General features: G+C 38.4%; 2 protein-coding genes across 3 annotated transcripts; one reads left to right on the forward strand and one right to left on the reverse strand.

Annotated features, from left to right (window-relative positions):
- Nucleotides 1–401: 401 nt before the first annotated feature.
- On the forward strand, nucleotides 402–5,301 carry LOC104415294 (novel plant SNARE 13). The gene is made up of 10 exons (XM_010026568.3): nucleotides 402–827; nucleotides 2,425–2,517; nucleotides 2,903–2,996; nucleotides 3,168–3,205; nucleotides 3,420–3,517; nucleotides 4,166–4,245; nucleotides 4,323–4,379; nucleotides 4,479–4,571; nucleotides 4,663–4,737; nucleotides 4,836–5,301. Exons 1-10 carry the CDS (start codon nucleotides 751–753, stop codon nucleotides 4,938–4,940), a joined length of 810 nt encoding a protein of 269 aa, XP_010024870.1. The 5' UTR covers nucleotides 402–750; the 3' UTR covers nucleotides 4,941–5,301.
- A 276-nt stretch (nucleotides 5,302–5,577) lies between these two features.
- On the reverse strand, nucleotides 5,578–10,319 carry LOC104415293 (probable sugar phosphate/phosphate translocator At3g17430). Of its 2 annotated transcripts, none has more exons than XM_010026567.3 (10): nucleotides 10,023–10,319; nucleotides 9,333–9,647; nucleotides 8,841–8,948; nucleotides 8,672–8,703; nucleotides 8,514–8,564; nucleotides 8,042–8,103; nucleotides 7,690–7,951; nucleotides 7,065–7,330; nucleotides 6,883–6,977; nucleotides 5,578–6,141 (listed from the first exon to the last, which is right to left on the reverse strand). In XM_010026567.3, exons 2-10 carry the CDS (start codon nucleotides 9,423–9,425, stop codon nucleotides 5,959–5,961), a joined length of 1,152 nt encoding a protein of 383 aa, XP_010024869.1. In that variant the 5' UTR covers nucleotides 9,426–9,647; nucleotides 10,023–10,319; the 3' UTR covers nucleotides 5,578–5,958. The 2 variants fall into 2 exon arrangements, with proteins under 2 accessions (XP_010024869.1, XP_010024868.1); XM_010026566.3 differs by having other exon boundaries at nucleotides 9,333–9,652.
- Nucleotides 10,320–13,598: the final 3,279 nt, after the last annotated feature.

Below are 13,598 nucleotides of genomic sequence, written 5' to 3' on the forward strand. Positions count from 1 at the left end.
GACGAGGTGACTACCGTGGCATGTTATCATTGAGGACAAATTAAGATAATTGTCTAGATTTGAGTTAGCTCGCAACTTTAATAGTGGTGCATGGTGCCATGTCATGCCCATCCCATGCCCAAGTTGGTGCCTATGTCATGCCGCCTCGTGGGGATGTCGGGTTGGGCCCCGATCCTAGGGTGGCTCGGTTCGGCCCGGCCCGGGCCGGCTAGGCTGGCTAGCCACGGGAAAGCACGATCCACATTTTCCCAATTTGGTTGGGTTGCCTCCTAGGCAGCTCACGCCAAGACAAAAGAGCTGTTGGGGGAGCCTACTCAGTTACGACGATATTGTTTGTTTAATTTCAACAAGAACTTCCCCGAATAAAATTCAAAAAAAAAGGAAAAAAAAAAAGAACAAGGAAATTCCATCTGCTGTCTTTCTCTTTCTCTCTCTCCAACCCTTTCTCCTTCTTCCTGACCTGTAAAAAAAAAAAAAAAAATCCCAAATCGAATTCCGCCATTTCCAACGCCTTCCTCCCAATCTTCCTCTCCTCAAAGACTCGATTTTTCTCCTCTCCCCCTCGCGCGAATTCAAATCCGCGAGAGCTGCGGGGCGCCGCGCATTTAGGGTTTCCCGTCGGTGCTTTTCCCGTTCCAGTTGGTGCGCGGCGGCGGCGGGGCGGCCGGATTTTTCGTTTGGATGCGGTGAGGCTATTGCGCGGCGGATTCGGGAACCTAGGGTTTTCTCGGGGCTTCGTCGGCGACGGAGATGGCGGGCGAGTTGCAGATGAGCCCTCAGATGGAGCAGATCCATGGCGAGATCAAGGACAACTTCCGGGCCCTCGCGTGAGTGTCTTCTCTTTTTCTCTTTCCTCCTCCCCCCGCTTTTCCCAGCTGCATTTTTTGCTCGCGCGGTGGCGTGGAATCGGGGAATTGATTCGTGCCTGTTGGTCAGGCGTGTGTTGGTGCCTGACTGGGCGGATCTGTGGATTTTTGGGAGTGGGATTAGGCGTCTTTTTTTTTTCCATCGATGGGTGCGGAGTGCGGTGGTGTAGGCGCGCGAATGAATGGAGACGAGTTGCATGCGTGTGGGTGGATTTTATAAGGGGCGGAATTCGTGTGGGCTGGTGAAAATTTCTATCGTCGCTCTGGGGAAGTAAAGGATCAGGAATTGAGCTTGTAGATGGGGCCTTGGTAATGCGGTGATGAAATGTATCTGGAGCTGCATTGGACTATTGCGCATTCTTCGGTGTGACTACGAGTGATGAATTATCCTTTAGTAGGTTATTGCCCATCACTGATACAAAAGGAACAGTGGATGCCAACTGTGCTTATCTTTCATATTACTAGAGGCATGGACGGTGTGTTATGCGACAATGAAGGGCGATGTTGTATGATTGTTACTGCCTTTGGAGCAGTGGAGATGGTGATCAGTTTAGTGGTTGTAAATGAATGTCAATCCGCATTTTAAATATCTGTTAGGCAAATAAAGATTTGGAGTGTGGAAGAATGCTAGGAGGTGCTTCAGGGAAAAGTGATGGATTTCTTCAATTAGGATGTTGGCAATATGGAGGATAAAGAGAGACAAAAAGCAGTATCATTTGGTCATAATTTCTCTTTGGTGCATATGATATGGTGTCAGGACTCGAGATCTTTTTCTAAGTTGAGGAAATATATGTGACGTTTCAAATTTATCAATCATCAAGGGAAAAATCAGTTTTTAGGGAAGCAGTGTCATTCAATACTTGTTGATTTGGTTGGTGGAGAAAAAGGAGAAAATTTATTGTATAGGAAATAGAGGGGGTAACATTTTCTCTTTTTAGTGAAGGATTTGATAAAAGTACCTCAACAAGTCTGAAGTTATGAATTGTTTTTTCTTACAAGAGAAATATATACCACAATTTAAAGAATGATTCTTTGCTTTTGGCAATGCACATGAATGGAGGGGTGAATGGAGGGAAGAGGAATGTGGGCGGCTGATATAGCCATTTTCTTGTCAAACACGAGGAACAAAACAATGACCATGTACTTCTCTCGATTAGATGATGAAGAAAATGACTGCATGATGTAAATTGCATTGATGCATTCAGCAGTCTCATTGATATAAGTTCGTCTTTTTCAAGTTAAAATGGGCCTTTGGGCCAAAGAAAAAGGTCAAAATGGATATTAATGGAGCTACTGCAGTTTTCTGCCTTGAACCTATTGGTTATCTTGCAATACATGTGTTTCATAACCATTATTGAGGGCTCTTCTTTCATAACTGCTATTTTGTTATCTATCTAGCGCAGTTGTGGTTTCTGGGTAATCATAATTTGGAGAGTCAGTTGCCTTTTTAACTCTGTCTTTCGAAGATGAGATTTGTGATTATTGCAAACACTTGATAAATACATCAATTCTCTTTTCTTTTTTTTCTGTTTTTTTTTTTTTTTTTGGGTGTATGCAGAAATGGCTTCCAGAAGATTGATAAGGTCAAAGATTCCAACCGACAAAGCAAACAATTGGAGGAACTCACTGGGAAGATGAGGGAGTGTAAAAGGTATGAGACTGCTTCAATACCTTTGTTTGGTTATCATGTACAGTGTAGCCATCAAAAGAAGTGTAAGCTTTAGACCATTTGCTTCATTAAAGAGTTTTGTTTTCACAATTGGCTCTAAAATAAATAAGGCGAATTAATTAAATCCATATTAATTACACGAGATTAGCACGCGTTTTGAATCTATGCTATAGATACGGTTTCCTATCTCATGTGTCATATTTTCGAGGGAGAGGAGTGTGTAAAAGAATCATTCAGGAAAGGGGGAAAAAAGAGAGAGACGAGAGTCTTCAATCTCTATTTTTTTTTTTTGGATCTGCCATGCATTATATCCATCAATATCCAGTATTGCAGATCGTAAAGTTTAACATCTTGGATATTTATACAGATTAATCAAAGAGTTCGATCGAGAAATTAAGGATGAGGAGGGCAGAAATCCACCAGAAGTAAATAGGCAACTCAATGATGAGAAGCAATCTTTGGTCAGTTCCCAATTCCTTTTCTAAAACTTACAAGTGAAATTTTAAGCTGTACCATCTAGATGTTCATGCACATCGGCATTTCTCCATGGTAATATTTGTGTCATATATTCTTCTTCCTATTTTCTTAATTCTGTCGAACTTTTTTTCACTGTGCTTTTCCCCCTTTTACAGATCAAAGAGCTAAACTCATATGTAGCATTGAGAAAAACGTAAGTTTTCTGTTTTCTTATTCTTTTGGCTTGTGATTTATATATTTGGTGCCATTAGGTGAATAGCTATTCTTTTGTAACTTCGACGGCCCCAGTCAATTGATAAAATGCACAACTTGTTTGTTGAGCATTTTTCGGCGTTATAAATTTATATATGGGTTCTTACTTTATGTTGTTCTTCTTGGTGAATTGAATCTCTGTCGTGTAATTTCAGGTATATGAGTACTCTTGGTAATAAGAAACTTGAACTTTTCGATATGGGAGCTGGAGTAAGTGAACCAACTGCTGATGAAAATGTCCAAGTGGCATCAGGTCAGTTTGGACTTCTTTCCAAATGATTACTGCTGTTGGTAGTAGCTCTGGGCAATATTTCCATATGCCATCTTTCAGCGAGCAATAAAATTTTATTTCATGCAGTTCTTTTATCCACTTTCTTGTAAAATTAAGTCTCAATGAAAGGTTTGGGCCTTGATGTTTTATGTTATATCAATGTCCATTTTCTTTGTTTTCAGTATTGTTTTCTTACGAGCTGATAATGGTTCCTGTTAGTTTCCTGTCACCTCAGGGATGCGACAAACCTGTCAGATAGGTGACTTTATATCATCTAGCAGTCCAACAGTATAATGACCATCAATAGAGTTAGACATCACAGCATCTAACCTTATATAAGCAAAGTTCAGTGTTGACGTCTGCTTTCTCCTTGTCAGACATAGACACTTAAAACTAGTAGGTTGCAACACTTCTACTCAGTTTTTTGAACTGGAAGATTGTTTCACAGTTGTCAGAAAATGGCATTTACGAATTTTTCCTGTTGGCGTTTTTGTTTAGATATCAGTGGAGTTAGATGATGGAACACTTATTTGAATCAATATGTTCTCTTGATAATTCTTTCTTGGATTTATTATGTGTAACTTTGTCTTATTATTATTTTTTTCCTGATCAACTTTTTATGCCATGCAGCCATGTCAAACCAACAACTTATGGATGCTGGAACGAAGCAAATGGATGAGACTGATCAGGTCATTGAGCGCTCAAAAAAGGTGAGTAATTATCTTGATGAGTTTTTGTTCCTTTTCTTATATAAATATCATTATTCTCATAAAGAATTGATTCCTAGGTTGTTGAGCAAACTGTCGAAGTGGGAACACAGACTGCTGTCACCCTAAAGGGCCAAGTAGGTCTTCTTTTCGAACTTATAATTGGGAAGAAAAGCGTCTGAATTATTTTGTTATCATATTTTGGGTCATTTACATGATGATCTAACTTTCTCCAGACCGAGCAAATGGGCAGAATTGTAAATGAGCTTGACACAATCCAGTTTTCTATTAAAAAGGCTTCCCAACTTGTGAAGGAAATCGGCAGACAGGTTCGTTTGTTTTTCTTTCCTTTATTTGCTTGTAAGTTACTTGTCTCCTTTCTGTTGGGACTTTTGTTGAGTTCTATCTTCTTTTCTACAGGTGGCGACAGACAAATGTATTATGCTTTTCCTTTTACTTATTGTCATCGGCGTGATAGCAATTATTGTGGTGAAGGTATATTGTTCAGTTAATCCATTCATCACTTGATCAGATTAACATCTTAATGAAGTCTGTGGAGGTTTAACTTTGTTTCGGTAATTTTCAATATATAGGTTGTGAACCCAAGCAACAAGAACATCAGGGACATTCCTGGACTGGCACCACCTGCTCCGGCAAGAAGGTTGTTGTCTCTCGGGGATTTCGGAGATGCTCAGTAAATTCCTCATATTGGAGGGTAAAAGTTGCTGCAAATCCCGTCACGGTGAAAGGAATCTGCCGAAGCTGTTTGTGGGCATGTATATTGTTTTTCCTTCTAAATTTCCATTCTTGCCTAACATGCGTTATTTTGCCTGCGATTCTCTTTGTATGTGTAAATCATTTGCGAGGCCTTTCTCTATCGTTGCCGCTTTTTTTTTCGGTTTTCTTTGCAGAGTTTGTATGGCATGGTTCTTTTGCTTATGTCCTGAGACCATTGTAGACCGGCGGAAATTACACATTACACCATCATTGCCATGTACATGTATTCGGCTAAATGCCCTTTTGAGAATATAATGCATGTGTGTTTAAAATTTCCTTTTCCTTCTGGATTTGGTCGGACCCTGGTCGACCAGTGTAAAAATAGCATACAATTTACGGATTTCCTGTTTGACGCCCGGATAATTAAACAGCTCCACCGAGCTATATTCCAATTTAGCGCAACTGTTGCTTTTATCCAAGGTTCTGTTGGCTAACTAAATGATACTAATCTTCCAGGGTGGAGTGGTCTAAACCTCTAGATGAAATTGTAACAAAGCCCTCCTTCCCTCCCTCTCTGCATGAATCATACTGTGAGTGGCATGTGAGTACCATAAAAAGGATGAGAAACCATTCCTGCATTTGGTTATCGCATTGAAATAACTTGACATTGCCGAAGAACCACCGGTTCAATATAATCTGGAATCAAAACTACAGTACGTAATCACCTTTAGCAAAGGGATATGAGCCAATTGATTCAAGGGCAGGGACAATATGGTCAGCCTATCATTGGCGTACAACTGCAGTTCCTTTGCTCCTATGCATTGTGCCTCGAGGAGGTGTCCGATCTGCAATTTGAATTGATGCGCCAGCCTTCCACAGTGGTTTCTGAAAGCCTGTCCGTAGGAAGCCCGATGTGGGATGCATCTGGCCGCACCATCTTGATCTTCTCGTTTCTTAGGATGAATATAAAGCTTCTTAATTATGAGGATGCCAACTCAGTTAGAATGGCTGTTTAAATTGTGTCCGTCCTGCGTAATAAAATCTTGACGTTGGGACAAGAGGCGCTTCTTCATCAACGGTAGGGTCAGCTGTGGGACTATTGCCTCCGTTCCTTCCACCATTGTTGTCACTCCCCTTGCTAGGCAGAAAAGGGTCAGATGACTTCTTCTCGAGCTTCCACTCCTGAATCGATAAAATGAATTAGACCCGTACAAGTGAGAACAATAATGGCCAGAAATAAACGGTCTTGCAATACAAAAAGCTTAATGCTAAAAAGAATATATCAATCATCCCTGAACTTTGTGGATTGTACAACGAACGAGGACCTCAGAGTGCATTTAGAAAAGCACAGCGCTCACAAATTCACAACTATAGTCTGGAATTGGATGAGTGTTTGCCAGTGTAGCATGCTAGTTCCTTGGCATCTAAAGGCTAGAGTGGAGTACTTGCCCACTGATCAGATGATTGTAGAGCTGGCTATCATAGATTTATCAGGATCATAAGAAGTTTCTACTGAACATCCATTGTGTAAACCTCAAAGTAGTGTATCGAAATAACAGATTGCTGCCATTCGCCGAGTATATCGAAAGACACCCACCAACAAACATATCGATTCCAATGTTGCTATAGTGGCATATTAGGAACTTATATTTCTCCATACCAAGATGGGCAGTGGGGCCGGGGGTGAAGAAGGGTGAAAAAGAACTTCAGAGTGCTTAAGTACAAAGTGCGAAGATTTGAGCACATAAGTTCAAAAGCCATGAAACAGAGAGCCTAATGATAATAGTGCATCTTCCTACTCCTTGTGGTTTCAAGATCAACAATTTTCATTTCAATCTTTTACTTTGAACCAAATATATACAGTGCTTCCGGCATATTCTTCCAAGAGATACATCAGATAATATCCCTGTGCAAGAAACTGACCTTTGTAATTCTTTCTGGAATACTATCTGGTTGAGTTTGAGATGCACGAACATCTTTAATCTTAATGTAATTATACATAACAACACCACAAAGAGCTGCAAAGGAAAAGGGAACACTTCCATTAATTGTAGAATATGACATAAAAGAAGCATTAGAAAATTCAAGTTAGAAAGACAGATCACCTATTGCATAGCCTATTATATTGAGCCCAGTTATTGTCGACTCAGGAAATATAACAGAGGAAAGTGCTATCAGTATCCAGTCTTTCAATACGCCAGCTACGCGCATGGTAACCGCACCAGTTCGACCGATAACCAGGAAAATGGAAAAGTTGAGAGCCAAAGCACAGATGGCGTTAGAGAAAAAGATCCAAAAGTTGAACTGGATCTGTGAAACTTCCATCTCTTGCATCTCGAGTAAATACCAAGGCACAAACAGAAACACAAAACTGCATAAAATAGGGAAAAAGTTAGCACTCTTGGTATGAACTGATGAAAACAGGACTCTTTCGTCAACGATACTCTAAATGCACCGAAATAAGATGACATTATCAAGCATGCTCTATTGCTTCACATATCACGGGATCTATGCTGTCAAGTCATAATACTGATGCTGCAAATTCAGGAAACAGAACTCTCAATGACAAGATTCTACAATCTAGTAAAGCACGTTCTTCTCAAACATTTGGCATTCGCTTTACAAGGGACAGCAACTACTAAAAGAATTATCCATCTTTCGCCTTTTCTTTCACTAAATTAAAATCCAACCTAGAGGCTTAATTATAAACGCATTCAAAGTAACCAGTACCTGCATGGAGCAATATAATACAGGCTAGTGATGGGATTTAGAGTTAACCCCTTCTTTTGCAGCAGGACTTGGGTCAAAACCAGCCTAAGAGCCTCAGCAAATATTCCTGTGACCTGGTAAGCTGTACCAACAATATTAAAATGGATTTCCCCATACGAGGAAATCACAACCCCGATGCTCACCACGAGCATGTTCGAGAATACATCACACCTTAATTTATCAGTGCCACACATAACTGCCGTGATAAAGGTTGCCACTGGCACTGCAATATCCAACATTTAACGATTAAGAGATGATTCAATACAATGAGCAGTTGAAGATACACAAAAGAACAAGGATTTCTTCAACATACTTAGAGCTTTCAGCATCTGGATGAAGGCCACAGAAATGTGCAAATAAGCAGTGTTGCCAAACCTGTAGAACATATATTGTATGGACCATGTAAGGATTGGTTTAAATGTCAACGAACCTAATTTGGGCATGACACGTGACAACTCTTTTGACATTGAAATGATCTACCCATAACAATAAAATCCCTTCTCTGCATAGTTATGGCAATTGACCACGGAGGTGTATGTAATGTTGTAGAAAATGTCATAAGGAAAAGACAGTTGGTACTGATATTGTGGAACTCATGAGTGATGTATCAGAACCCAGGAAACCGTGTACCCGACATTATCCAATCAATGCGGATAGCTAGATCTATGAAATAAACAGATCTACACAAAAATGATGAGCCAGGTAGATATATTTACATGAGAGGATCAAGTTATCCACAATGGGATCTAATATTACTGCCCTTGAAATATTAAATGAGTGCTCACCAGAGACTAGAAGCAAAGAATGCACTGATTGGTACGACACATGTTGCATATCTGCACAAATAGAAGTGTTATTAAGGATATAGGAGTTAGGAAAGTGCAATGGTCTTCACCGTTGAAACTCCAGAGACAAGAAAAAGATGATCATATGAACCACTTACATTTCAAAGGTCATCTTAACTGGAGCTACAACCTGCAATTTAGATTGTTTACACGCACATTAGCATAGACAGACTAAGAAGCAAACTACAAGAAAGAGGTGTGTTAATTCAAAAGACTCCAAAGATAAGGTCGAAAGTAAAGGTTGAAGTGTTGTACAAGAATGCTTACCTTGAAAACACGAATAAGAAGAAAGGCTACTGCTCCAGAAAATCCCATATGAATCATGGTCAGTGTAATTGGAAATGGGAAATTGAAGTACTTAGGAGAGAGTACCCACTGCAAAAATTTTCAAAGTTAGAGTCACTAAAGAAGTTTTGTCAATCTACATTAGTCTTACGTCCCAATAGAGGTACAAGTTAAATCAATGACAAAGAACAGCTGATCCAGGCTGCTGATGGTTTGACCTTGCAACATTTCACAGAGCTATGCAATATTCCATGAGATCATAAGGAGTGGCAGGCAAAGATATGACCTAGATCATAAGACAGTCTCAAGGCAAATGGCACAATAAATGAGATTGACAGAGCAACCTCCAAAGACAGCTTAATGAAAATTTGGACATAACAGTATCTGAAGATCCAGTCTCGGCTTTTGAAAATGGACATAACCAGTTGCAATGTGATACAAATGCAAGGAACTTAAGCAGTGAACGCGCATTACCTTGTTGTAAAGTATAACTCCAGATGAAAGTAAAATGTAGATAAATAGGTAAAGGTACGTCAGGACCAGCGGTTTGTTGATCATCTTTCCCATTCTTATCTTTCAGCCCAGCTAATCCAGCTTCTACAACATCTTCTAGAATATGACTGTCCCACTCATAAACCGATCACGACCCCAGAGAAAAGGAAAACAATATTCCAGCAGCAGATATAAAAACCCAGATGGAAATTGATCTCCCCAACCACTTGGAACTGGAAAACCCAAATGAAATCGGATTTCGGTCAAATGGAGCTATGCTTGAAGTTCCCAAAATCTCTGAGCTGCCAAAGAAATGGCATGAAAAATTCAACGTCGTATTGTCAGGACATTCAACTTAAAACAAAGTACCCAAAAAAACCACTTCCACGAAATGGGGCGCCCACAAGTCCGATCCGAAACAAGCACCATTGAACGTTAGCACACAACAAGGAGGAGCAGAAAGAGGGGAATCATTCACCATACCCAAACAACGACACCGACAACCCCACATTTTAACTAAATAAAATCAAACCTCAAAGGCAAAGAAAAGCCACGCCCACCTAACAAGAAAGAGACATAAACAACACTAACTAGATCTGCAAAGCAGAGCAGCCAAAAACCCAGCAGGACAAGATCGACCCACGTTCAGACATGCACGAACAGACGCATTACCTCAATCAAAATCGATCCTTTCGTTGCTGGCCAAGATTGACCGCCAGATTTGTATTAGTAGCGAAGAGATCCAATCCGAAGTGAGCAGGAAAGGAAGAGCCTTTTGTTTGGGAAGGGGGTCTTTGAGCTGGGAGTAGGAAGCGAAGGCTCTTGAGATTGGTCAGATCAGAGGGTGGGTTGGGCCGATAGATCAGAGGAGGTTTTGGTGGTGGGAGTCGATGGATCAAGAGGTTGGGTTACCCAAAGCTGCAAGAGAAAGCGCAGACCAAGCAAGAACCATTAACCTGGCTGACCGTACCACGTGCTTGCTGCTGCGCTGGCAGGAACAGCAAAAAATAAATCCTATCGAGTTCAAGTGGACAGAGATCCTAAGGCTGAGTAAGCCTGCCGATTGAACTCGGTCGGACCAAATTGATCGATCCGATCCGATTCATGAGAGTATTGGTCTAATTTCTAAAAATGAAATCAGTATTCAAACAATCGGATTCATAGTTCCATCATTGGAATCAAAAACCGGACCATCCAAATTGATTGTTATTTATTTATTTATTTATTTATTTTATGTATGTCTTTTCTCCTCTCTCGATTTTTCTTTTTTATCTCATGATTCTTACACTTACTCTCATCTTTCAGTCTTTTCTTTTTTTTAAAGTCTCCTTCACTTTTCATGGAATTTGAGACATTCTTTTGTTTGAACCGATGTGTTTCACTAGATCGCTTAGAAATTGGATTAGATCGGTCCTATTTCAAGGGCCTTTGGTTTGGCTCCGGTTCCCGGTTTTGAGGTGGGACTAGACCAAGAACCACCGGAAATCAATCTCTTTTATGAGAAACGAATTGTAAAGTCGCAAGATCATACATGATAGTTTGTTTTTCTCTGGATCGTAAATGTGGATCTAATACCATAAGCGAGAATACGCTCAAAACACCATCTCAGATCATCAACTGCCATAATAACATAGACAGAAACCACACATGCTCTTGAGTTGCCCCAGACTGGGACCCTCTGACATTTAAATGCATTTAATCTATGTAGATGCTATTTTACACAAAGTTCTTTGGCTATCGATGGATATGATGTTTCAATGTGATAATGCTGTTTTAGCTGTCTTCTTGAAGGATTGAGTGGCACAAAGCTGGTCACCCCTTCAAGGAGTCAAGTGATGCAATCGTGGATTGACAAAATCCCCGGCATTTACGTGGATTTTGCTAGTTCACATTATGCGTATAGCGACGTTCTAACTGCAAACGATAAAAGTTGTCAAATACTCAAGATCCTCCCGTCACCATCATCTTCATCACCATCACCCTAGTCCAAAGCAAAGCCCATTTCTTTTCTTTTTGTTCTGATGTTTCGGTTGCCTTTTGTGGTGTCTATCTGAATGTCTTTTCAGATATCAATTCACGAGGCTTGACGGAGAAAGAGCGTTCCATGGTAGATCAGATTTTGCCAAATCAACTCCTAAATTAATCTTCAGACTGGGTCGGTGTCCATATTTCTATTGTATGATTCATTTTTTTTTGTGAATGTGTTGAAATTAACTATGCAACCTAGAGAGGGTGAATAGGTTGTTTTGAAGATTTTGCGGTAATTAGCAGCCCATACTTGGAAATCAAGAAAAGTCGATATTGAGAATATTAGGTGATGTTAATGTGAAAATAATCTGATAAGAGCGGAAGTTAAGATAACACAAAGTAATATATAGTGGTTTGGCTTAATCACCAAGGCTGCATCCATTGTCCAAATTAGCGGCCACAAGTTGGGTTAGGATTGCACTGGTATTCACCAAGATAAGTTACAACCACAAACACTGATCCTTTCGTAAGATATATCACACTACTATCAAAACTCAAATGCTACTATTAAGCTTGTGTACTTAATCTTCTCGGGATTCAATGTAGCAAGAACACTACTTTGGGAAGCTCAAAGAATGAAACACAATTTGCTCGGAATACAATGATGAACACTTTAAAGCTTGTTCTAGATTTTTTGTTCAACCCTTTTAAACTCACATGATCTCTCTCATATTAATATTTTCAATCTTTCCGTTAGAGATTATCTGGCAGAAGTACACCACAAGTGCCATAACAATCAAGACGCCGACACTTAAGTGCCATAACTTCAAAATTGATGCACTTAAGTCTTGCCACTTTTTTTTTTTTTTAGTGGGACACTTAAGTCCACCTCCGGCGACCGACTTGAAATCCTACGTGGATATTTTATTATTATTTTTTGCCTACGTGGCTCATGGGAACTCCAAATCATCATAAAAATTTTAAAAAAATTTAAAAATTTTAAAAAAAGTAAATTTTAAAAATTTTAATTTTAAAAAATTTTAAAAATTTAAAAAAAAAAAGAAATTTAAAAATTTTAATTTTAAAAAATTAAAAAAATTTTAAAAATAAGAAAATTTTAAAAATTTTAATTTTAAAAATTTTAAAACAAATTTTTATAAAAAAAAAAAAAGAAAATTTAAAAAATTTAAAAAATTTAAAAAATTTAAAAAATTTAAAAAATTTAAAAAAATTTAAAAAAAAAAAAATTAAAAAATCTAAAAAATTTAAAAAAATTTAAAACAATTTTAAAAATTTTAAAAATTTTAAAATAAGAAAATTTTAAAATTTTAATTTTAAAAATTTTAAAAATTAAAAAAATAAGAAAATTTTAAAAAATTAAAAAAAAAAAAAAAGGGGGGGGTGGGGGAGGCGACAGCGGCGGAGGTGGCGGCGGTGAGGGAGCCGGCGGCGGCGGCAAGGGAGCCGCCCCGTTCGGCCTCCCACCCCCCCCTTTTTTACAATTTTTTTTAATTTTTCTTAATTTTTAAAAATTTTAAAATTTTCTTAATTTTTAAAAAATTTTAAAATTTTCTTAATTTAAAAAAATTTAAATTTTCTTAATTTTTTTAAAATTTAAATTTTCTTAATTTTTTAAAATTTTTGAAAATTTTCTTAATTTTTAAAATTTTTTAAAATTTTTTAAAATTTTTAAAATTTTCGTAATTTTTTAATTTTTTTTAATTTTCTTATTTTTAAAAATTTTTAAAATTTTTAAATTTTTCTTAATTTTTAAAATTTTTAAAATTTTCTTAATTTTTAAAATTTTTCTTAATTTTTAAAATTTTTCTTAATTTTTTAAAATTTTTGAATATTTTAAATCTAATTTAATTAATTTATATACTATTATTTACACGTGGACGTGAAACGGCGTCGTTTTTGCATTTTCTCCGCCACGTCGGCGTCAAAACGACGCCGTTTTAGACCGAGCTCGCGGAAAGTCGCCACGTCACCATTTGGCGGATTTTCGCCAGTGGCACTTAAGTGTCCCATTTTACTCCGATGATGGCACTTAAGTGTACCATTTTAAAGTTATGGCACTTAAGTGTCCCGGCGTGCCAAGTTATGGCACTCCAGGTGTCCCGCACTCGAGATTATCTTGAGAAGAAAGTAGCCATTAGGATTCTTCGTTAGTTGCTGTTAGAGCTAGACTGCCCATATAGTCCTTTCCAGTGAATTTCAACAAACTTTCTTGAAGTGGGTTCTACCGCTATGGTCACATCATTGATTGCTCTGACAATT

Source organism: Eucalyptus grandis, chromosome 3 (genome assembly GCF_016545825.1).
Source record: "Eucalyptus grandis isolate ANBG69807.140 chromosome 3, ASM1654582v1, whole genome shotgun sequence".
Taxonomy (NCBI): Eukaryota; Viridiplantae; Streptophyta; class Magnoliopsida; order Myrtales; family Myrtaceae; genus Eucalyptus; species Eucalyptus grandis.